This window comes from Mycteria americana, chromosome 22, assembly GCF_035582795.1.
Source record: "Mycteria americana isolate JAX WOST 10 ecotype Jacksonville Zoo and Gardens chromosome 22, USCA_MyAme_1.0, whole genome shotgun sequence".
NCBI classification, from domain to species: domain Eukaryota; kingdom Metazoa; phylum Chordata; class Aves; order Ciconiiformes; family Ciconiidae; genus Mycteria; species Mycteria americana.
The window spans coordinates 5,816,790-5,840,685 of NC_134386.1; the positions used below are offsets into that span (position 1 = coordinate 5,816,790).

At 49.6% G+C, this 23,896-nt stretch overlaps 1 protein-coding gene across 4 annotated transcripts in view; it reads right to left on the bottom strand.

Moving 5' to 3' along the window:
- MYO1D (myosin ID) overlaps positions 1-23,896 on the bottom strand; it is a 196,340-nt gene that overhangs the window by 153,499 nt on the left and 18,945 nt on the right. For 3 of the 4 annotated variants that reach the window (XM_075523119.1, XM_075523121.1, XM_075523123.1), the window contains exon 1: positions 10,231-10,375. The exons of the other annotated variant lie outside the window; for it this stretch is intronic. In XM_075523119.1, coding sequence (XP_075379234.1) covers positions 10,231-10,325 — 95 coding nt within the window. In that variant the 5' untranslated portion in view covers positions 10,326-10,375. Of the gene's footprint in view, positions 1-10,230; positions 10,376-23,896 lie in introns of those variants that run through there. 4 annotated transcript variants of the gene reach the window in all.

Here is a 23,896-nt window from a genome sequence, read left to right on the forward strand (position 1 = left end):
ACTGCTTAAGTTGGCTTGATCTAAATAAAGCATGCAAGATTACGTGCATACAGGGGCAAGCACAAAAATACAAACTTAAAACATTATGTTTGGAGATGGAGTTAGACACACTACTCCAAACTAAACACTCACCTCTTGCAGCACATCATACACCACATACTGTACAGAGTCCTGCCACAAATCTACAATTTTTATTTCACGGGAAGATGTAGCAAGCCTTGAGGCTTCCCAAATTAAGTTACATCAACCTTAAATAGGAACAGATCATGATGCTATAAGCAAATTATTCTCTACCTGAACAACCTCAGATATGACAGCGTCAGGCCAGGCTCTGTCCAAACCCAAGAGCGCAGGAACTCCCCCAGGCAGGGATCCAGTATGGAACAGGAAACTACTTGAACAGATCAACACGATAATCAGCAGTTACAGCATACCAAACCTCCTACCATGACAAAGTTTGTGTAGGCTTCATAAATTAGATATTTAAGGAGGAGGCAATGTCTTTGTTGAAATTTATATGGCTTTTCTTCCATGCCAAAAGGAGCAACTGAGGGAAAAGTACACAAATGCTCGTCAGAAAGTTCTCAGACGGACACGTTAACAGATCAGTGCTGTGGGAGAAACTGATAAACATTGGAAGGAGATAAGCTGTGTTTCTGAGGTTGAATAGGAAAGAGGCAAAGAGATAGGTGAAGCAGATAAAGCAAAGCAAAAACAATCTCTGTAGATACACTTCGAACAAGCACATATGGGAAAGGGGGGCTTGCCAAGGCGTAAGACAAGGAGTGAGCACAAAAATCAGTGCGAAGGTGACTCTAGGCAAGAGATTTAGCTCTGTGTATAGCTCAGACTTGGTCTGATACACTATGGGGGAAATAACAAGATTTGACTTTGAATGCAAAGGCCTAGAAAGGACCCAGTCAGATGGTGCAGGCAGAACAAGTGAATAGCTGTCCAGAAGAGCTCACTCGCTCCAGCCTGAGGGAACTCCAGCTGACTCACTGGGCAAGGCTGAAAAGATCCCACCGAGATCAGAGAAGACACCTCCACTGCAGGGAGAGCTGAAGGTACATGAACGGGCAAGGCTGAAAAGATCCCACCGAGATCAGAGAAGACACCTCCACTGCAGGGAGAGCTGAAGGCACATGAACGGACACTTCAGCATGGGGGAAAGTTGGGCAGAGGTGTCCATCTGTACAAAGAAGGTACTGAAGGCAAGAGGAGAGACAGAAGTCACCAAGGATGACCAAGAGGATACTGCAATTATAAAAATATAGCCAGGAAGTCAGCAAGAAGAGAAAGGAAGGGTCAGATGGGACAACACTTCTTGGAGGGACAGCAAGAGTCAACAACTGACACCCTGGAGTACAGCAAGAAACATCCCAGGATGAGAAATGGCATCATGGCAGGTAAGCAGCTGTCTAGGGACCTCGTAACTGGTTTAATGTGGTATTTTCACCCAGTGGTACATCTGCCTGGAAAGAATGCTCTGGATCAGAGCAGCCCAACAGGCACACACTAAGTGTTCTCTGCAGTTTCACGTATCTCGAGGCTGGCAGGTCAAAGCAGGCAAATGGCAGCAACAAGGCAGACCACTGCAACTTCTAAATCAAGGAGGGATGGCTAGTAACACCACAGCAACCAGAGAACGCATGCTGCAAAATGCTTCAGCAGACAGGTAGGGCAGAACACAGCAGTGGTGAGAGACACAAATATTCCAACACTGTTGAGGGAGAAAATTCAAAGTTTGCCCAGATAAATACTTTGAAATTAGGGGGGGCAGAACAGACAGTACCATCACCATCAAGAGTTAAAGCAAGAACAGACTTGTTATGCCCCAGCACTAGTCACACTTCTACTGATGAGCCTGAGAAGAAGTAGAGCACTGCAAGACCATCTATGACAACGGGGGTGGGTCCTCCAGCTTATCATTAACAACTGTTTTATTTAAAAGGTCTTTACATGATACCCCCCTCTTCCTACCTCAGCTTCTCATTGCGGGGCTGTGGCAGTACGTTATCTGTTATCTATCTAGACCACGACTCACAAACAGAACGGTCGCTGTCCCCCGTGTCAGCTTGCAGCAGCTGGGCCCCGCACAGGCCAGGTGAGAAGAACACTAGCTGAAACAAATCCCAGGAACGAGAAAAACCTCATTCCTAGCAAAAAGACAGAGCTTCTCTGAGGAACAGTTTAATGGTTTAGATTTGAAGAAAAAAGTCTTTTCAACAGGTTAAACTTATCTAATGCCCCTTTTTCACTCCCAAAGACAGAACAGCCTCATATCCAAGCTGTTCTCTTAGCATTTGAAAGCACCACAATGAAAATTTACTTCCCCTTCTGGTCTGTTTAACAGAGACAGAAACATCAGTGCATGGTAGCAGTGTGAGCTGAGATCTCGTTGGATCTACCTGAACGGTCCTGAAAGGAACAGAAATCTTCTTCCAGAAATTGTATTTCTGCTTCTGAGAACTGGAAATGAGCATTTCCTGCAAAGGGACACACAGCTCCTTTATTTAACACTTACAGGCAACAGGCAAACCTGTGTTCAGACATCTGCTTTCTTCTCCCCCCTCTCAGAATTTCTTCATTCCATAAAAAGATGCAATCATGACCCAGGGACTGAGAAAGAAGAGTGATGATGTAACAATCAAACATCTAGCGAGATCTGCATCTATAAAAGGAATTTGAGTAAGTATGACTAAAGGGGAAACGTTCACGCAGTGTAAAAGCTTGCTCGGCCCGAAAGGAATGCAAGGGTTGGTGGAGCAGTAGATCAGTAAAACCACCTAAAGAGGTGGATTTGTGAACAGAAGTCAATACAAAGGACTCTTGACTAAAGGACAACATGAGACTCATTGGAAATCCTAGCTAATATTTACTATAAGGATCTGGCAGATCTTAAAGCCAACCTTTAGCTAGTGAAATTCAGAAGGTGATGATAACTTCAGTTCAGATGATGCAGGTTATACAAGCCATCTCAAACATGTGGTAGTCAAAAACAAGAACAGGATTCTACTTTACAGTATCACAAACAGATACACTGCCCACTCTGAGGATCTTCAGGTCCTGTATTACTTCATCAGAATCTACAAAATAATTGCAGAGAAAAAGCAAGGATGAAAGCAAAAAGGCTGCTGAGGAATTCCTAAATTAGCAGCTGACTTTTTGTAGATATCCTCTGTGTAAATAGCAGGAAAAAAAATTATTAAAAAAGATGCAATAAGGAGAGTCTCCTATTGAGCTAGTTCACATAGTTCTGGTTACAAAACTGATTTTGTAGAGCTTTTTCTTCACACCTGCACCACGTGCCATGAACGTCCCTCCCCACCTTGTTGCGAGCTAGCTACCTACAATTAAATTTCGTTATCTGTGCTCCGACGAGTACCATAAATGCAGCTCGGCGTCAGCTGGCAAGCCAGGACCAGCAGGTCTGGTGCACAGCATTACCAGCATAAGAATTTAAAACTGTACAGTACCCTGAAAGACTAATCTCATTCATAAATCTGACCTCGTATATTATTCAACACCCATGTTGTAAAATTATTAAACCACCTCACCCCCACTGCTATAAAAAGACGACTGTAAAATTTCACTCTGAGAAAAGAAGGTATTCATAAGTCAGGGGAGGACAGATGTGCAAAAGAAGATTCAGTGAAACTATATAAATTCAGCACATGTGGAGGCAAAACAAATTCCACGCGGGACATCATCTCATTCAATGCTTCATTCATATGAACGCTGTCAGGAAACACAGAGTCCACCTTTGCAGCTATCGGTTTCCATAAGCTGAACTTAAGTCCCTGTGGAAATCGGAAAGCTGGCCTCGATCCTCCCTTTTGCTACTTGTATAGTTAGGATTTGCTTTCTAAGTGAGATCGATGTCCTTTTCCATCTACGATGATCAAGCTGGACCCTCTCCAAGCTCGTAAGTCAAATTTCGATGGACTAAGGGGAATTTTCATTCCATTCATTCCGAATTCTGACACAAGACAGCTCTCTGCAAGCTGAGCAATTCTGAAGAAGCCAAGAAGAGCTGACGAGACTTAACTGCTGACCATCCGAGCAGCAGTGAGGAGCGTCCTGCAGCATCCGTGGTGGCAGGCACCCCTCTCCAGGAAGAAAACAGACTCTTCCCAGCAGCTTTTTAATTCAACACCACATGAACAATTCAAATATTCATATCTATTTAAAATGAGGAAATTAAAATGGCTTAAAGGCATGAAAGCTTGTTTATTAAGCATGAATATTCATTACCAAAAGCACGAATGAAACCACGCATTCACATAATATTTCCTCTGCCAGGATTAAAGATACTTTACTACCTAGTGTGAGGCCAAACCTCTCCCACCACAACTTCAACCAAAAATATGAATGTTTAAGGTGGTGCTCGAAAGGTAAGAAAGCCAGTGTAAAAACATCAATACAATATAGACAGCACCCCTTCGCTCCAACACTTTAAGTAAGATCAAGTCAACGGAAGAGCAGAAAGGGTGCTATCCAGATGAAGAATCAAATGCTATCAATGATCCACATCCCTGCTGAGAAAGAATTGTTCCCAGTATATTTACGGGGACTCTGATTCTCTGAAGTCGGGAACCAATTAAAGTGTTTGGTCAACCCCAGAACTTATGCATGTTTTGCCAGACCTATTGAGGACAGATAAAAAGAAAATAACCCAGTCTCCAGATCTAGAGGACACTAAATTGCAGAACATGAGTTTGGCCTTTCGGAAATGCAAGATGAGTGAACATCTGTGTATTTACGCAAAAAAGCCCTTTACTATCACCTCCTGAAAGGGGCTGCTAACAACTGCATTAGAGCTTCTTTTCAGGTCACTCGGGCAATTACCAAGCCTATACATTTTCAGCACCATCTTCACCTTCTTGTATCCAAAACTGCCTCCACAGAAGAATGCTGTAAACCCAAGAGGCTAACAGCTATTCACACCAGAGTCGTTCAATACACAAACCAGATCATTTTTAAGACTGGTGGATACTACGGACTCACCCACTACATCATCCGAAAGAAAAAGATGTCTTGTCTTTTTTTTTTTTGAGAGAGAGGGCCGAAAGGTATAGCCTACACACAACTGTCTCAAGAAAATCCCTTCAAGATATCCCTCTTCAGCCCAATTCCCTGTTTCAGTTTGCTACAACCTTTTTATGGGACTACAGCCTATGCCTCACCCTTGCCTGCACAGCAAACACTTGCCTCAGCAGCAAATACTTACAGAAAATTCTCAGAGGAGAACCAGATTTTCTTTACAGATTCTTGATACCAAAAATATTATTAGTGATAACAACTATTATCAGGCTTTCAAAAGTATCTGCAACAAATACGAATTTAGAACTGTTGCCTTAATGTAGGATAGCTTTGAAAATGCTGGGGTTTGCACTGTAAGAAATAGTTGAGAAATAGTAGAAAAAACACTTTTGCATGTTTTTAACTAAATGCAGAGCTGTGTTTTTATTAAGTGTTGCTTTAAGAGGTCAGAAATCACAATGTGTGCAGGGAGACAACTACAAGAACTGTGAACTGTAGTTCTTCACACCACATCCTCAGGCTCAGGCAGGCTGGGATGACCAGGAACTATCTGAGCAGCAAGTACAGCCTTCCACATCGGGTTTCATGCTGGAACTAGTTAAAAAAAAAGAGGAAAACAACCCAAAATTCATTTTACTATCATTACACCTTAATCATGTGCTTTCACAATCTTCCTTTCATGCATCCTTGAATTCTTTAATAACCGCGACAAAGATCTATTCTGTTCCCAGGAGGGGATTTGCACAATGCTTATGAAAAATGAGCAACTCGCCAGAAATCAGGAAAAGATGAGTCAAGTAGCACCTGCTCACGAATTAGATGCGAGAACAGAAAGACCTTGAGCACCCCGCTCATATGGGACTACCCCGAACGCTACCCTGCCGCTGCAATATACAATTGTCTGCTTTCTTCCAGCATTTCAACGTGGCTTTCCACTTACAGCCTTCGGCTGCGATTCAGAGGCGCTGGGTTTATCCACAGTGGGGCCCCCATATTATCTCACCGCCCGGCACGGCAGGGATCACGTCTTCCTCTCCTGCAAAGCATTCAAAACCTTGTGAGGAGAAGCTAGTCTGAAGTTATTCCTGAAGTTATCACTAAGACTGCAGAACAGATAATTCAATAAATCCACCTACTGCTTTGCATGCCGTAGATACCATTTTTAAAGCTCTGAGTTTTGATTTATCAAGATAAATGCTAGTTGTACAGGATAGTACCATGAGTGGTCTTTGCAGGATAATACAAGAAATGATACATAAGACAGAATATTTCGTATTTGTGAAAAATAACCTTCTTGCCCTCTTCCTTACAAGGAAGTAAATTAAAAATGATCACTTTTATCACTTGAAATTTTCATTATGGCGTGATGAAAAACGAGGTGATGTACAGTTTTGTGTTCCTCTTACTCAAAAGTTCACACTGCAAGTTTCATCTATGCCACAATTTCTGCAAAACATTAGCAACTCCTGCAAGACCGCTGCTCCCTTTCCACAAGCACCGTCTCGCTCCACCTGCTCTGGAATAGTCACAGTCACGTTAAGTCAAAACCACCCACCGAAATGAAAGCGTTTTAACAAGTCCAGAGCAGGACGTTCTCCCTTAGATTACAGGTGGGTAACACTCGCAGTACAGCTAGCCCTTGAATGCCAGTGAGAGGACCCGAGAGCTGTTTGACATTAAAAAGATTCCCTGTTTTAAGGAGTCTTTCAATTAATCTTACGTCCTCTGATAGGAATTGAAATGCCAACTACTACTGCAGTAATCAGCCTGCCCACAAAGGTCAACAGGGAACTGATGAAAGGGAATGCCAGGCTGTCTGCTCAAGTGCAAACTGCTCAAATACGGCTGTTTGTAATAATTCATACTTACGAGCGCTTAAGGAACAATTATCTGTTAAAGCTTGGGAGGTTTTCTATAAAGAAACAAAGCTAGCTACTGAGTCCACACTAACTGTTCCAATACTCCTGCTTTTTTTTTTTTTTTTTAATTATTCTGATGATTAAGAATCACAACTGGGCGCTGGTACAAAGCCCACGCAGAACTAAGGAATTCGAGGACCAGCTGACTTTTATTTACAATTAATGTGTAACACACAGTGACTGCTTGAGTGTCCCCATGAAACGGGGGACGCTTTATTAAGTAGTTGTAACGCTTTATTAAGTAGTTGTAAGACAGAGCCATGAAAAAATACTAACACTATGATAACCTTGCTGAATCACTACATGAACCTACAAACAACAGGCCATGAAGCGTAGGGATTGGGAAGTGAGGTAGTAAATTCACATCGCATCCATCCATCTACCCAGGTGGGTACTCACATCGACAAACAAATCGGCCACACTAATCCAGCCCATGTCAACACCACTAAATTCAAATATTACAGTAATAAAAAGTGCAACTTCACCATTTCTCTTTTTCCCACTAGAGACATCCTTGGGGAAATATCCTTGCATGCACCGCAACTGGTATGATTTCAATTCCACCCACATCTGGGCTCACTTGGGAACTAAATCCAGCACAATCCGTCTTGGGTCAGCCAGTGACCCCGAACAAAAATAGCTCTGGCAGAAAGCTGGATCTATGGAATAGGGTGGAGCCCATCCCAAGTGTAAACTGAACAAACCCGCCACTTGAAGTTGATGACGGAGGAGCAACAATTTCTCCATTCTGTGCAGCACATGACGAGCACAAAGGCGACTCGTGCCATCTACGCACGCAATGTGACAAAACACAACGTGATATAATCAGCCCTTGAACAAGTCAGAATCTCCGGTGTAATTTGGGTCCAACACAATTTAAAATGTATCAGCAGCAAGTGTTAATTACTATCTCCAAAGTGGTAAAAATAAGAGAAGCAAATGTTGCTTGAGAATTGTAACAACACCAGCAGCGAAGCTGGGTCAGCAGGCCAGGGCCACAGCTCTACCGGCAGCGTCAGGGCTTAGCAGAGTTTAGCAATTTTACTGAAAAGCTGCACTTTTGGTAAATTCAGATTAGCTTTCCCAAATCTCCCAGTGCAGACAAGCCTAAAGTCAGGGGATGATAGCACCAAGGTTAGAAAAATTAACAGCATTTTTTTTTTAACAAAAGATTATTCTGCCCACAGCACAGACACAAGACAACCTTGAAGTGCAGGCAGAACTCTGCCTGCAAACTGCAGATTACGGCCAAAGTAACGCATGCGCTCTCGTGCAAAAGAAACCAGAGCTTAAATTGGTGTCACAAGGAAAAGCCTGGGTTTGAGTACCAGTGACCAAGGCGTTGGAGTTAAAGGGACACCTGATGGTGTATTAGATACAGCAGGAATGTCCAAGCAACATCCTTCCGCACTATCAGCACGCAACAGGACGGGGGCGGGGGGGAATCAAAATACATATCAATTGTAAGGATCCAGAATTGCTAGCTTGTTCTACTCATCCTTTCATACAAAATTAGCGGAGTCTACCAGTGCAAGGCACCCCTCAATTAATTAATTTGATTCCTAAATGCAACCAACATTTAACGTTGATTTTTAAGTTATCTAACAATCCGTTTCCAATACTTCATTTAGATTTCTAGTACACATTAACCAAAGAATAAAAACCCCAAGAACAAACTGTTATGTGCAAGTTTCCTGCTAATTACAATGACTTTGTTTGTAAGCCCTTTGTAATGCAATTAGAGTGTCATGGCATGCACAAATGAGAAACAAATTTAAGCTTTTAGAGGCACCGCAAAATTTATTTAATCTGACATTTCCTCATGTTCAAAGCTCAACTGTTCACATTATGTTTTTCATAGTATTTAAACACAAACGCCCTCCCTACCAAAACAGAAATCCAAAATATAAAATAAAAAATAATATAAAATATGCTGGTTGTTATTATATCTCGCACTGCCAGGATCCAAGCCCTGACCTTGCAGCACCACAGAAGACGGGGACACTCTGGTAGCCACTTGTGTAGCGCAAAGATTCCCAAGCACTCAGCGGCTGATGCAGCCAGACCTCAAAATCTACAGATTTCATCCAGAGGAGACATCACAATTGCCTGAAAGAGCTTAATTTTCTCCTTCCTCAGTAGTTTTATGCCAGCTGGGGAAGCTTAGCCCACCTCTCTTCCCTTGCTTATTGCCAGAGCCACTCTCAGGTGCATCCAACAACTGCACGGGCCTGACAAGTTATTGATTTCAACCATCTTCTCCAGAATGCAAGTGGCAGGAGAGGAACAACCTTTAAAGCCTGAGCAAAACTGGGGGGGAAACACAACAGCCAATAAGACACATTTTTGGCCCAAAGGCTACCCTTTGGTAATTATCAAATCCTTGCACAAGCAGGGGCATAAAAGTTTATCAGGAAGAGCTCACATGAATCTTTTATAATGGAAAGTGAAAGGCAGCCGCAGACTTAGGGTCCCCACCGGCTGTCCTCTCTATCAGTGCTGCTCAGGATTTAGTAGTACTTCACAGAGGAAACAGGGGTGAAAATGCAGATCCTCCTGAAGCCCATCGTGTCTAGAAGGGAAATAAAACCATAAAGATCACAAAACGTTAACGCAGCAGTGAACGGCTGTAACGCTCTTACGGGGCTGGAGCAACCTTGGACTTGGTGACTTTTATTGCTGGTTTTTTTCCACCTCAACTTTGCACACATGTCAGCATAGGCGAGATACCTGTTAGAGGGGAGGTGTACGAGGGGGAGACTGAAGCAGGTGAGGTCTGCTGAGCAGAGAAGAGGGAGGTTTTCCAAAGGGGTGACAGAAAGCCCCCATGGACCCAAAGGAGGGCTTGGTGCTCCCTGCCTGCACCCCGGGCACCCTCGTACTCACTTGGCTCTCCCAAGTATCCCCATTTCATTGAAAATTCCCCTATTTTGTGCTGGGTTTGCTCCACGATGGAGCTCGGTCACCTCACAGCGGGGCAGGCAAGCAGGGGCCAAGGCAAGGCAGGCTGAGGGGGCCGCTGCCCGCGACACCTCCCTCAGCACGGGGCCGGTTCAGCTCACTAAACCGGCACAACGCACCCCCCTCCCCACAACCGGTAGCCCAACTGAGGCGGGGGGGGGGGGGGGGGGAGAAGCGGGAGGACGAGGCCTCACAACCCCTCACACACCCTGAGGCGGCGAGGGGCGAGTTCCACCGCCCTTCCCGCTCCTCACACCGGCCCGTTCCCCCGCCGCGCCCCCCCCGCCCCCCGGCCAGCGCTCACCGCAGCCGGAGGTTGGCCATGAACTCGGGCATGGTGACGGCGTCCATCAGCACGAAGTCCGCTTTGCCGAACTCCAGGCTCTCCTGCTCCGCCATGACGGCGACGGTGACGGCCGGGCTCGCGCTGCCCCGCCGCTCCCTGGGGCGGGGGGGGGGGGGGGGGTGCCCGCCTCGCGCCCGCCGGGCCCCGCCTCACCTGCGGTGAGGCGGGGCCCGGCGGGGGCGAGGCGGGCACCGGGCAGCGCCCCCTGCCGGCCCGCGGAGAGAACGCAGCCGCCGCCGCCGCCGCCCCCGCCCCTCGCCGAGCGCGGGCGGGAGCAAGAGCGCCCTCTGCCGGGGGGAGACGCGTACTGCACCCGGGGGAACCCCACCGGTACCGGGGGGGCCGCATCCTGCACCGGCGGAATCCCGCGGCGCGGGGGGATGCGGGGCCGCACCTGCGCCTGGGGGAAGCCTCCACGCCAGGGTGCTGCGGAGCGGGGGAGGCCCTGCAGCGGGGGGAGCGCTCCTTTCCCCGGCCCCGCCCGCTGCGGGTCACATCCTGCGCCCAGCGGAGCCCCCCAGCGCAGGGTGCTGCGGGGTCACATCCTGCGCCTGGGCAGAGGCCCCTGCCTCGGGGTGCTACAGGGCTGGATCCTGCGTGGGGGGAGCCACACCCTCGGGGTGCTACAGGGCCGGATCCTGCACCCCGTGGAATCTCCATCCCAGGGCCCTGCACCGAGGGGGGCACCTTCCCCGCCCGCAAACCCACCCCAGGGTGCAGCGGGGCCAGATCCTGCACCGGAGGAACCCCCACCCCTCTCCACAGCGTCCTGCGGGGCTGCACGGAAGGACACCCACCCCGTATCCTGCAGGGCCCGATCCTGCACCCAAGCACCCCCACACAAACACGCTGCGGGGTGGGGTGCTGCACCCCAGGGAACCCCACACACACTCATCCCCTTCAGGATGGGGCCACATCCTGCACCCATTGGCCCCCTTTTGCTGTACCCCAACACCTTGCGCCGCAGAACATGGTCCTGCACCCAGACACCCCCCACCATAGGGTGCCACCGGGCAGGGCCAGATCCCGCCAACCGGGGACACCCATCCACCCCAGGACCACACCGGGCAGGGCCAGATCCTGCCCCTGGGGACCCCCCCCCATCCCAGGGTCCCGCTGGGGCAGGGCCCAATCCTGCACCCAAGGGACACCTATCCCAGGGCCCCACCATGCAGGGCCAGATCCTGCCCCCAGCACCCCTGGGTGCCCTCCCAGACCCTGCTCACTCTGGCGCTTACAGAAGCCCCAGAACCCCCCCAGATAAACGCAGAATAAAACCACACAAAAAATCCCACAGGAGCACACGGGTGCCCCAGGTCTGGTACCACCGCAGAGCCAGCCGCCTCGGGCTAATTACATTAATGAAACTAATTAGGGCAACAAGGGCAGGGGGAACCTAGGAGCAGGCACAGCCTCACCCAAAAGAGCATTTTGGGCAAGAATTGCTGGTTTGGGTGTAGGAGCCGGGATGTGTGGGTGCGAGGCAGCGTGGCCACCCTTGTCCCCATCCCTGTCCCCATCCCTGTCCCCATCCCCACAGGCCGGTGGGTCCCGATGGGCTGCAGCCCCCAGCTGAAAGCAATGAACCCCCCTGGTTATAGGCAGCGGTGCCCGGCTCCCTGCCTGCTCCTGGGGGAGGACGGGGCTGGGGGAGCTCTTGGAGGTGAGCTGGGGGGAAAAAAAAAATACTCCCAAATATCCCATTTGTGCTTTGCTTTTCTGGTGTGTTTGGCTCCATGGGGTGGTGTTTTCTGGTCTTGTTTTACATGACATGCTGAGTATTTTTTTGTGTTATTGCAAGTGTCTAATTTGCATGATGCTAATTAAATGCCTGCAAATGCCCTGGGAAATCCAGGGTGAGGTGGTGCCCGGTGTGACGGCAGCGCTCTGCTGCTGGGGCTTGTGCTCCGCTCTCCCTCAGGGGCGTCAGGGCCGCAGCGAGCGTGCGTTAACCAGCGCCGTGTGCGGGCAGCAGCGATGGACCCTGGCCCCCCTGCCCTCCCGAGGAAGAAGGCAGCAGCCGGGTGCGCCTGGCAGAGCCTCCTCTGCCTCCGTCCCCGCAGGCAGAAGAAGAAGGTGGCTTATTCAACCTATATCCACAAGCTCCTAAACCAGGTATGTCCCAGCTGGGCTTGGGTGCAACCACCTGCTTTCCAAGCTCAGCTCGGTCACGTGTGTATCCAAGCCTGGATGTTAGCTGAATCTGGAAGTTTTTGACTTAAAATGAAGGAGCGGTGGATGGGGCTGGGGGAGCTCTGCCTGACGCGTGCCTGCAGGCAGCTCCTGGAGCCGTGCCGCCCCAGGGATGGCTGTGCTGATGCTCTGATGGTTGCTCTCCCTGCAGACGTGGTCCACCGGAGCCTCCTGCCTGGTGGCTGCCGCCTTTCCCTGGCTGGGCAGCCCCCGGCTGCTCGGGGACGTGGCGCTGGAGGCCGCCCGCCTGTCCCGCTGCGGCAGAAGAAGCCACCTCGGCCACCGGGAGGTCCTGCTGGCCATGAAGCTGGTGCTGCTGCGTGAGCTCTCCAAGCCTCCCCCGGGATCCTCAAGCTGTGAGCTGCTACTGAAGGGACCCAGCAAGATGGGACCGTCTTAGGAATATTTTAATGTGGTTTTGGTAAATAAAGTATTTATTAGCATTGTTTAACGGAGCCTCCTACCTGGGCTGGCAGCTGCCAGCACTGAGAGCAGCAGCCGGGCTTGGACCACCGTGGGTCTGGTTACCTGCGTGCCGCAGGAAGGGGTGCGGGAGGGAGGGTGCTTGCACACACCCACCTCAATAAATATTTGTGGAGCAGCCCTGCCGGCAGGCGAACCCAGGGGACCAAAGGGCACTGCCCAGCCAGAGCAGCCTCTCTGCTCTGACAGCCCAGGCTGCCCGGGGGCTGTTGGGCAGCTGGACACCTCTTTGCACCAGATTTGGCCAAGAAAGGGGAGAGAAGGAAAGGTGGTCGTTATTCCAAGTCTTGAGGAAATGTCAAGCTTGGAGAGCAGCAGCATCCCCTGGTGATGCTGTGTTGGGTGCTGGCACTGAGTGACTTGTTTCCAGGCTCTCCATGTAGCCCCTTCGCATGCTGGTCCCCCCTGTGCACAGGGATGTCTCCAGGTTCTCCAGCCTCCTGCCCACAGCTTCAAATCCAGCCACGGGGATGGTTGAGGTGCCTGGCAGTGCCTGGCCACCCACCTTCCTGTGTAGGGGTTCTCAGTCCCAGCTAAGTGCCACCAGCTCCTGGCAGTACTGGAACAACCTCCCTGCACCAGCCTTTCCAGCTGTTGAGCTTCTCCCCCCCAGGAGCATGGGCAAGAGGCTGGAAAAGGGACGGACCCTTCCAGAGGGATCTGGTCCTCGTCACCTCATGATGCTGGCATGAGCTGAAGGTTGTGAAATGCCTCTTTGGTGGGTTTGCAGTGGGAGGTGGTGACAGAACTGCCTGCCTTGGAGCCACCACCTGCGGCTGCCTCGGCTGGTGGGCCACCACCAGCGTTTGGGGGGGCTTGCTGGACCGTGTGGTGGCAGACACGGTAGCGGGTGTCACTGGTGCAAAGCAGCTCACGGTTATGGCTGATGGCTGTAGCTCTGGCTGTGTCCCCAGGCTGCTCCTATTTGCTCTCTCCATTCTCCTGTGTGTATCTAGACTTGCGTAGCATGATGGACCGTCACCTACCCGTGGCCTTTGGCTGTTTCCATAGTAAATATCAGGATAACGGTTGCCTTCAAGGAGCAAGTCCTGCCCAAGGACTGAGGGTTCAGGAGCTGCTGCCCAGGAGAAGGTTGAGTTTTGATGCTCCAGCTGCTGTCTCTGCTGCATGCGATGCACTGCCTTATCGTCATCCCCATGCTGAGAGGCTTCAGCTTGCCCCAACCCTTGTTCCAGCAGCCTTGACTCTTTTGGTTGCATACAGTTTGCTCCAATTCATGGATCTGGGGTCAGCTCCTATAAGAAAGTCCTAGCTCTTGTAGAAGTAAGAGCTGCAGCTGACCTTGAGAAAACACCCAGGCTGTCCCACAGCCCCAGGCAATGCTGACTTTACCGACAGCATTCCTGGCCAAGGTCATTCAACCTGCCCCTAAAGCTCAACAGAGGAGCTTCATCATCCCCTGTCAGGGTGTTTCTCTTGTGTTACAGTGCAGAAAAATGTTCACTTACTGCTTCTTGTCCCTGCAGACAGCCCAAACCACTTGCTGTCTGTCTTCTCTTCTGCTTTATTTCTGTATCTGGAGCCCTGGCTGCTGCTGAAGTTTCTGGTGTCTTGCAGACTGCAGTCAGTGTGATGTTGACACATGGAGCCACTCTTCTGCAGCACTGCTGTTTAAGTTTTTTAAGCCCTCCAGTAATTGTGCAGTTGATCACTCCTGCCTAGAAGTAAAACTGAGCCTGGAGCCATCGCCAGCTCTCTAAAAGAAAGCAGCTGGAGCAGAGGAGCTGCTAGTCGAAATCACCAGGGGAGGTTCCTGGCCAGGGCAGCTCAGGAGAGCAGATATTATCAACGTTGTCTTTTCCTGCCTGAAAACCTATAGCTCACCTGGGCTTTAGAGAGCCAAAATGTGACCGGGTGTGAATACACCCGAGGCCAAAGCAGCTCAGCCGCTGTACCTCCGTGGGGACTTCGGGCAAGGGGTGGATTGAAGATAGGCACCAACTGGAAATTACTGCAATACTTCAATTGCTCTTGGAAATTTTTCAGATGTGCTACCAGCATGTCTGGCTGTTTCATTAAGGTCAGCATTTGCTACAGCGGTGCTCAAATCCCCGTGCAAATCCCTGCTCAAACTGCTTTGTCCTTGGAGCAAATGTCCTTCCAAACCTCCTCTCAAGCAAAGACTCTCCCGTGAGGAGCTGTGCTCCAGCGTGATCTGGGAGCAGATATAGTAAAATTACTAGAGTCTGGAGCAGCTAGAGATAATGATTCACCACCCAGGCCCCTCGTTTCCATCACCCCTGCTGTTTAGTGCTTGGGTGCCCTGCTCGCCTCATTTCTTTTCGGCCCCAATCTACAGAAACTTGGACCCATCTCCAGCGAGGTCATTCGCACCGATGCAGCTGTGTTGTCCCCTGATGCAGATACAGCTACAAGGTGCTGATATCAAGGCAGCGTCATCCTGGGGAGAGCCAGAGCAGCACGGGGAGCTCTGCACCAGGACGGTGTCTGCAGCAGCTCTGCATCCAGCCCTTGATCTTACTCAGCCTCACCACTGACTTAGTGGATCCTCAGCTCTCCAGGATCCATGCTTCAGTCTCTATTTTTCTCCTTATTTTCCAGTTATTTTTCTCCTTATTGTCCACCCAGCTTTTGGAATTGAGAGTTCTTATGTTAGAAATAGGGACGTGAAGCACAGCATGAATCAAGTGACTTCCCAAAAAAATCTTCTAGAGGGTCCGGTTTGGGGGAAGAAGGAAACGTGCTCCATTGATCCGGTGGCAGCAGCAGTTTCTCACACATGGGCAGCCCCTGGCCCACGTTCACCCCCAAGCACGGGCATGGTCCCCCTGTACCAGACCCCAGCAGCTACACGTAAAAGTCCATATTTGTTATTTCTTCTGCAATTGCACCCTCTGTTCTCAACTTGAGCTTCCTCCCTCCAACCCATTAATGGGGAACACCCGGATGTACAGCCTTGATTCAAAAATTGAAAGCAATGATTTATTCCTAGAGGGGAAGTGCCCCATTGAGGCTGCACGCACCGTGTGGACACCCTTTAAAAATCCTCTGTCATCCCAAAAAGCAGCTTTGGTAGAAGCAGGAGGATGAACCCCAGGTAAGTGGGCCTGAAAGGGCTCTTCAGGATGGTTTTTTTGATAGTGTCCGGTGTCTTCTATTATTTTTTTTAAAACTACGTTGGTGATAGAAACCTAGACAGACCGAAGAAATGGAAGCGTTAAACATGAAGAGGAGCTTTTTTCAGTCTGTAGATCCAAAATTAACAGAGAAAGACTTCTGTCCTTCAAGAGCTCTGAAGGAGGACCACAGCTCTCACGGTTTGCTGCTCTAAAGGATGGACTCGTGCCATTTGTGTTGCTTTTGCTCAGGATCGCGGTGGCCTTTCCAAAAACAAGATCTGAAACCAACCCAAGTCTCTCATCTGCAAAACACAGCTGTGGGTTTTACAGCTCCGGCTGGAGACTTTTAAGTAGACGATCCTAAATTCGGCAGCAAACAGCTTTTGAAAAACAAGCAGCGGGGCTGCTTCGCATTCCGGCGTAGCACAGTGGGAAAGGACGGGGAAAAGCCATTAGAAGTTGCTTCCTCTTGTCCCACACGTAAGGAGGGACGAGCACGCTTCCCTCGCTGGGGTGCCGCAAGGCGATGAACTGAAAATCGGCTTTGGAGCACGTCCCTGTGCCTGAGCAGGAAACCTGCCAGGGAGCCGAAGCCATCTGATGGTTTGCCTTTAGATATTTGATTGCATTTAAGCTGATCACAGAAACAAAGTGGGGCAGGATTGGGGCCGTGGTTTCTTTGGGCTCCGGGAGCTGGAGCGAGTCGGTGTGGGAGGTGCGTGTCGGTCGTGTACCTGCTCCAGGCACCGGCAAAGAGCCGTGCCGTGGCCGGCAGGTTGCTGGGGACAGCAAAAGGGATGTGGCTTGATGCCACTCCGCCCGTGCAAAAGAGACGGGAGCCAGCAGCAGCCAGGGCACGCACGCCCCATCACTGCGGTGCCCAGATGAGGGGCCGTGGGGGCTCCGGCACCCCTGCCTGCCCCCGCTTGCTTGAATCCACCCCGAACCCGGCTGGCTTGGGTACCAGCGGGGGTGGGCTCGGGCCACGCAGCTCTGCCCACGGGTTTCTGGTGCATGTGATGGCAGCTGTGTGCCAGTGTGTATTTGAGTTCAGCCAGGATGTCAGCCTTAAAGTCCACCCAGGTGGGTCTGGACACATCAAAATCACATCTCTGGAGCACACCGGAGACTAGGCAGAGACTTCCCTGAAACCTGGCTTCTCCCTGAGATGGAAGAATGGAATTGAGGACAAAACATATTACTTAAATACAGAGATTTCTCTGAAAGATGTTCTCTGATGCCTTAACTAATCATCTGCCTGGTCTCCCTTGAAAAGCATGAGTTTTGCCTTTGATAAATTACATTGATATTTCATTTCTTCTTTCTTAGTTTCCTCTGACATTTCTTCTTCTATTTCGTTAGTCAGGTCACCTTCCTCCTTTCTACAATCTCACTGCTGGTAAGTGGCTACCGTGGGCCTCCCCAGCATTAACCATTTGTGAGTGGGTAACGTATGCTGTTCCCTCTTCTCTATTTTTTCAAAAAGGGAAGTAGAAAAGAAAATTACACATCACATCAAAATTTCCAGTCTATCACATACACAATAATGTTATGGTCTCTAGCCAATGAGGAGGATGTCAAACTGTAAACAAAACTAAATACTGAGTTCCTGGGCTTTTTGCAATTATATAAAGTGGATACTGTGTTTTCTTTTATGGAGTTTTCCAGGAAACATTATGAAGACAGAAATGAGACTTCCCAAGTCTCTAAAGTGACTGTAGCACAAATACGTAGCAATTTATACTGGGAGAACATTATTCATACACGTGTTTATTAACGTCCCCTTTCAGGATAGAGTGCGACAGAGCAAGACGTCCTGTAAAAGAAAGCAGATAAAGTAGAGGCCATAATGCCTTTACTTCTGATAAGAGGAAATCTTTCCCAAACCTGTCCCTGAGAATCCTCCCGGGGACGTTTTTCTTCCTGGGAGGAGAGGGTGGAGGAGCCGGAGGACCCGGAGACAGCATGAGGGGTTATGGGACTGCCTTGTCCTTCAGCAGAATCCAACGCTTTTATTTTCTCCTTCCTGGAGAGGAAGGAACTTGCCCTGTGGCAAAAGCTTCGCTATGAGCCACTTCGTATCTACATACGTGCTTGTGATTCCCCAAGCTGACAAGAGGTGGGAATCCAGCCAAAACCACCAGACTCGTCTGAACAGAAGGGAACCATCTTGAGATGTTCACCAGTTATGACTGCAGCAGATTTTGCAGCAGCCTGGAGAAAACTGTCATCCCTCCTTGCCCAGAGATGTGGTGCTGAGCCTGAACTGGTCCTTACAAGCACAAAAGTGATGGAACCCCAGGCTGACCATTGAAACCCCCAGCTCCTGTGCTCTGGCTTCATGGCACAGTGTTGGGGGGGTTGGTTATCCTGTTACCCCATTGTATGACATCCAAGTGGTTTTCATTAAAACTCTTAAAAAAAAAAAAAAAGAAAGCTTTTTGAAGTCTGAAGATCTTTGACAAAGCTCAGCCAGCTCCATGGTCCCTCCACGATGTTCCCAGGGCAATTCTCCATCCTTACCCCACCCCACGGGCCTGCGGCAGCACGGCATAGCACCGCTTCCCCTGCGGCAAGGCAGCTGGATTGTCATGTTGATGGGAGTGAACACCTCATCCAAAAAGCCGCTCTTGGAGAGGAGGATCTGGTTCAAGGCTGACTGCAGTTCAGCGACTGCCTGAAGCTGCGAGGCTGTTGAAAACAGAAGTAGAGAAGCAGAGAAAACGGAGCTGGAGGGGTGCCTTGGCGAATTGTCTAATCCCCCAGTTCTAACGCAGGATAAGTGTAACTTAAACCCTTCCTGATGGATGCGCATCTGATCTGTGATTTTTCTTTTTTTTCCCCCTGAGACTTCCACTAATGGAGACTTGACATCAGGCAATCTGTTCTGGCGCATTGCTCTATTTACATTTAGTCACTCCCCAAATATCTAACTAAAGCTCTCTTACCGCAGCTTCATCCCATGATTTCTCATCCTCTCCAGGCAGACACAGAGAAGAGTTTATTCCCTTCCTCTTCATGGCAGCCTTTTATTTATTGGAGGACTGCGATCACAGCAGTGCAGGAAACGCAGCTGCCGAAAGAGTCTGGAGGTCAGGTAGTCCACAGCTGTCTCGTCCTCCCCCAGGCTTCGCTTCTCTGGACCAAACAACCCAATTCTTTCATTCTTCCCTCATAGATCACATTTTCTAGATTTCTGCTAATCCTTGCTGCTAGCAAAAAAGGGAAGGTTTTTCAGGACCAGTCATAGTAAGGAAGGAGCAAGTTCCCCGTCCTTGGAGGTGAGGAAACCCTGCCAGGTTACACGGCGTGAGCTGTGGTTTGTTTAGTGGATTTGCTGAGGAATTGCAAACTCACCCGTCGTCGTGTGAGCACTGCAAGAGCGTGGGGCCAGGAGAGAAGCCAGCAGTACAGCAAGCAAACGCAACAAAGCAGGAGTTTTGGGAGGACCGACTGCCTTTGTCCAGTCTTCAGAAACCAGAAGGGTTGCACCAAATAAATATCCAGCTCCATCAGAATTTCTTCTCCCTACTGATGTGACCTAAAAGATCCTGAACTTGGTTTCTTTCATTAAAATAGGTGATATATTGGGTCTTCTCTATCCATCAGCTCTCCCGCTTCCTGCAGATGTCTCAAGCGATAAAACAGAGCACCTTCACCCGCAGCGGCAGCCGCTTTCCCTGCCCTCCTCTTTGCAAAGGGAGAAGGTGCCCAGACCACACCGAGGTTCCCTGATTTGGGGCTGCTCATCCTGAGCCTAAGAAAAATCAGCTCCTAATTTACCTATCAAAAAAGGCTTTGAAGGCTAATTACAATCTCCCTATATTGCTTTCTTCCTGGAGGTTTATTCTATTTCTTTTCTTTTCTTTTCTTTTCTTTTCTTTTCTTTTCTTTTCTTTTCTTTTCTTTTCTTTTCTTTTCTTTTCTTTTCTTTTCTTTTCTTTTCTTTTCTTTTCTTTTCTTTTCTTTTCTTTTCTTTTCTTTTCTTTTCTTTTCTTTTCTCTTTTCTTTTCTTTTCTTTTCTTTTCTTTTCTTTTCTTTTCTTTTCTTTTCTTTTCTTTTCTTTTCTTTTCTTTTCTTTTCTCTTCTCTTCTTTTCTCTTCTCTTCTTTTCTCTTCTCTTTTCTCTTCTCTTCTTTTCTCTTTTCTTTTCTTTTCTTTTTTTCTCTTTTTTTCTCTTTTCTTTTCTTTTCTTTTCTTTTCTTTTCTTTTCTTTTCTTTTCTTTTCTTTTCTTTTCTTTTCTTTTCTTTTCTTTTCTTTTCTTTTCTTTTCTTTTCTTTTCTTTTCTTTTCTTTTCTTTTCTTTTCTTTTCTTTTCTTTTCTTTTCTTTTCTCTGTTCTGTTCTGTTCTGTTCTAACCTAGCTGCAATGGGACAGTTTCCAAGTGGGAATTCTAGTTTAAGGGGCAGGTTTCCAGATATCTAAGATGCAGCGAAATGCCTAGGAAGATCCCTCAAAGATACCTGGGCTCCCAATGCCAAAAGTATGTAAAAAAATCTGCATAGGTATTTCCCTTTATCTCAAAAGCTTTAAAATCCCTGTATCTTAAAAAAGCTGCCACAGTGACTTCAGCTGCATGGTATCAGCATAACTCAATACGGCAATCATCCATTTGTCATCAAACATCTTGCCATTCTAGCAAAAGGACTCCTGAGGGCACGAACTTTCCCAAGCAGTCATTAAAAAATGTGTTGCAACTGTTGACAAGCTTTCTCCCAGCTACTGCAAGCACAGCAGCCACCAGCCTGGAGCTCTCCTGGCTATGGCAGGACAGACCCAGACATGAGTCAAACGTGGCCAAGCGCAGCAGAGTCTGCTAGCAATGACCTTCAGTTCCTCTGCGCTCCAGTTCCTGGGAAAGCTATGAATAGCTATGTGGAAGAACCAAAAAAATCAAGGACTAGAGCTGGGTGTAGCTTAGAAGAGATTCAAAATAAATACAACAGCCAAAGACAGGTCCTGGATGTGCATCTCAGTGGCTTCCAACCAGGCCGGCATGAAAGAGTTTTCCCTGGACCCTGGAGCCCAGGACCTGTCTGACTTTACTTCTGGCTACCAGAATTTGTGATCAGAAAATCTGTGATGGGCTCAGACAGAGAAGAGTTTTGTGGATTTAAAGAAGTGAAATGACTGGGGGCATGTTGTTAGCCCAAGTCACAGCGAGCCCCTCTGAAAGGGAGCGGGGCTCAGCCTCGCCAGGCCCACCTGCCCTCCTCCTTGGGGTCTCTATGGGCATGAGTCAGGCAGCCAGAGCTTGCTGTCATAAGATAAAGCGAGGACATAAAATTTGGTACAGAAAGGATGCAAGGATGGCGAGTTTGACCTAGAAGAACTCGAGGGCCAGAGGGAAAACAAAAGAGAAAAGGGCTGTTGAACTGCATGAAGCTCCTGTAAGCCCATTTCTCCAGGTCCTTCTGGATGGCAGCATGGCAGCACGACTCTCTGGTGCATCAGCCACTCGCCCAGTTTTGTGTCGTCAGCAAACACTGTGCCCCATCATCCAGATCGTTAATGAAGACATTTTCTCTGCAGCAAGCTCCAGGGAAGAGCAGGAAGAAAAGGTTTAAGGTAGTAGGAGTCAAGAAGAGGGTACAGGGTTGCTGTGCTCCAAAAAAAGCCAGAACCACCTGAGCGTTCAGTGAATGAGTCCTGCCATCGCCCAGCCAGCGACTCCCACGGTCTCCCCACCACAGCTCCCACTTCTCTTTGGGGTTACAGGGTTGGGGCCTGTCGAGCTGTGCTGGCAGGACAGGCAGGACGGGCAGCTGATGCCGCACTGCCCTTGGTCCCGCTGCAGGCGTCTGCTTCCCAGTGTCCCCATCCCTGCTGACTGCCTTCTACTCGGGGACCTGTTCTTGTCCTACGACCGTGCTCTGATCAGAGCAAGGCCACCCAGAGTGCACAGGAATATAAAATATTCCCAATACAAAATGCACAGTAAGAGTTTCTCCCCACGCTTCTTTCTTCCTCCCGTCTCCTTTCTCCCGGTACCAGTCCAACCGTCACGCAGCAGCGACCAGAAAAGGCGCAGGCCCCTCCACTGCTCCCCAGCGCTCTGGTCTCTCCTCCCGGCACTCCTGCCATATGCAGGGAGGCCAGGGGAGCACGTCGCACGGTTGGTGGCCTTCGTCCTCACTGAGAGTCAGCTGACGCAGCCTCCTCCTCGGCACCGGCTCTCCCTGCCGCCCCATGCTGCCTGCAGGGATATAAATCACGGGTAGCTGACCTCGGACCTGCCGAGGGGATAACGCCCAGGAGCCGAGCTGCTGAACACGGCCTGGCCCCGGTCCTCGGCCTGGCCACCCCACCGCGGCCCCCGCGCCGGCCCCCGCGGCAGCGCTAGGGGGAGCCCCTGCACCGGGAAACCGGCTCCGCTGCGCCCGCCGCGCCCGGCCCGGCCCGGCCCGGAACAGGGCACCGGCGGACGGGGGGGCCGGGGGCCGCCTTCGGGTCCGTGCTGCGCGGCGGCTGGAGGCCGGAGGCTGTAAATGAGGCCAGTGCCACCTCCATCACTTGGGGAGCTGGACGCGAACGACGAGAAAGTGTTTAAGAGCGTCACACGCAAGGTCGCGTAGCTCAGAACAAATGAAGGCCCTACCGCATGGCACAGAACAGAGTATTGCAGTGGGAAGGATCTACAACGATCGTCTAGTCCAACTGCCTGAGCACTTCAGGGCTGCCCAGAAGTTAAAGCCTGGTATTAAGGGCCTTGTCCAAACGCCTCTTAAACACTGACGGGCACGGGGCATCGACCACCTCTCCAGGAAGCCTGTTCCAGTGTTTGACCACCCTCCCTGTAAAGAAATACTTCCCAATGTCCAGTCTGAACCCCCCTGGCGCAGCTTTGAACGTTCCCAGGCGTCCTGTCCCTGGATCCCAGGGAGAAGAGATCAGCACCTCCCTCCCTCTCCAGGTCCCCTCCTCGGGAAGCCGCAGAGAGCCACGAGGTTGCCCCTCAGCCTCTTGTTCTCCAAACGAGACAAACCCAAAGCCCTCAGCCACTCCCCACAGGCCATGCCTTCCAGCCCTGTCACCAGCTTTGTTGCCCTCCTCTGGACACGTTCGAAGACCTTCACACTCTTCTTAAATTGCGGGGCCCAGAACTGCGCTCAGTTCCTATGTGTAGGATGGGGGGTTACTGTGTAAATGTGATGTAGGATGGGGAAATTGGGATCTGGAAGGTGGGATGAGGGAGCGCAGGCTGCCTGGGAGCTCACATCAGCCAGTTGGGAAACCTGGAGCAGGACTGGGAACCCACACTTGTGGTGCTACCCACAGCTCAGGAAAGACTTGGTCTCCGGCAGGGCCCATGGGGGAACAGAAGTTTGACACTGGAAGGTTCTTCCGGCAGAGGAAAGAAAAATGCAAGCCAGCACTGTTGGCCGACAGAGGCATATTGAGACTGGAAACAAAGCACACATTTTTAACAGGGGAGGTAATTAATTGTTGGAGCCACTAATTAAGGTATTGGCAGGCTCAGCCACTGACAGTCTGAAATACGGTTGCATACCTTTTCTATAAAATGTTTTTCTTCAAACATGAGTTAATTCAGGGCTGTCCTGCATCACCCAGATGTCTTCTTCAGAGTCAATCCTTCTATATGGTTGCCTTCTATATCCTGTATCTAGGATATAGATATATATCCTAGATATAGGATATCCTATAGCTATCCTATCCTATCCTATAGCTATCCTGTCCTATAGCTGTGGATGCCATTGGCTCTCGCTGTGCCTTGGAAAGCATTGCATTGGAAAGCATTGCATTGGAAAGCCAACGGCATCCTGGCTTGTATCAGGAATAGCGTGGCCAGCAGGACTGGGGCAGTGATCGTGCCCCTGTACTCGGCAC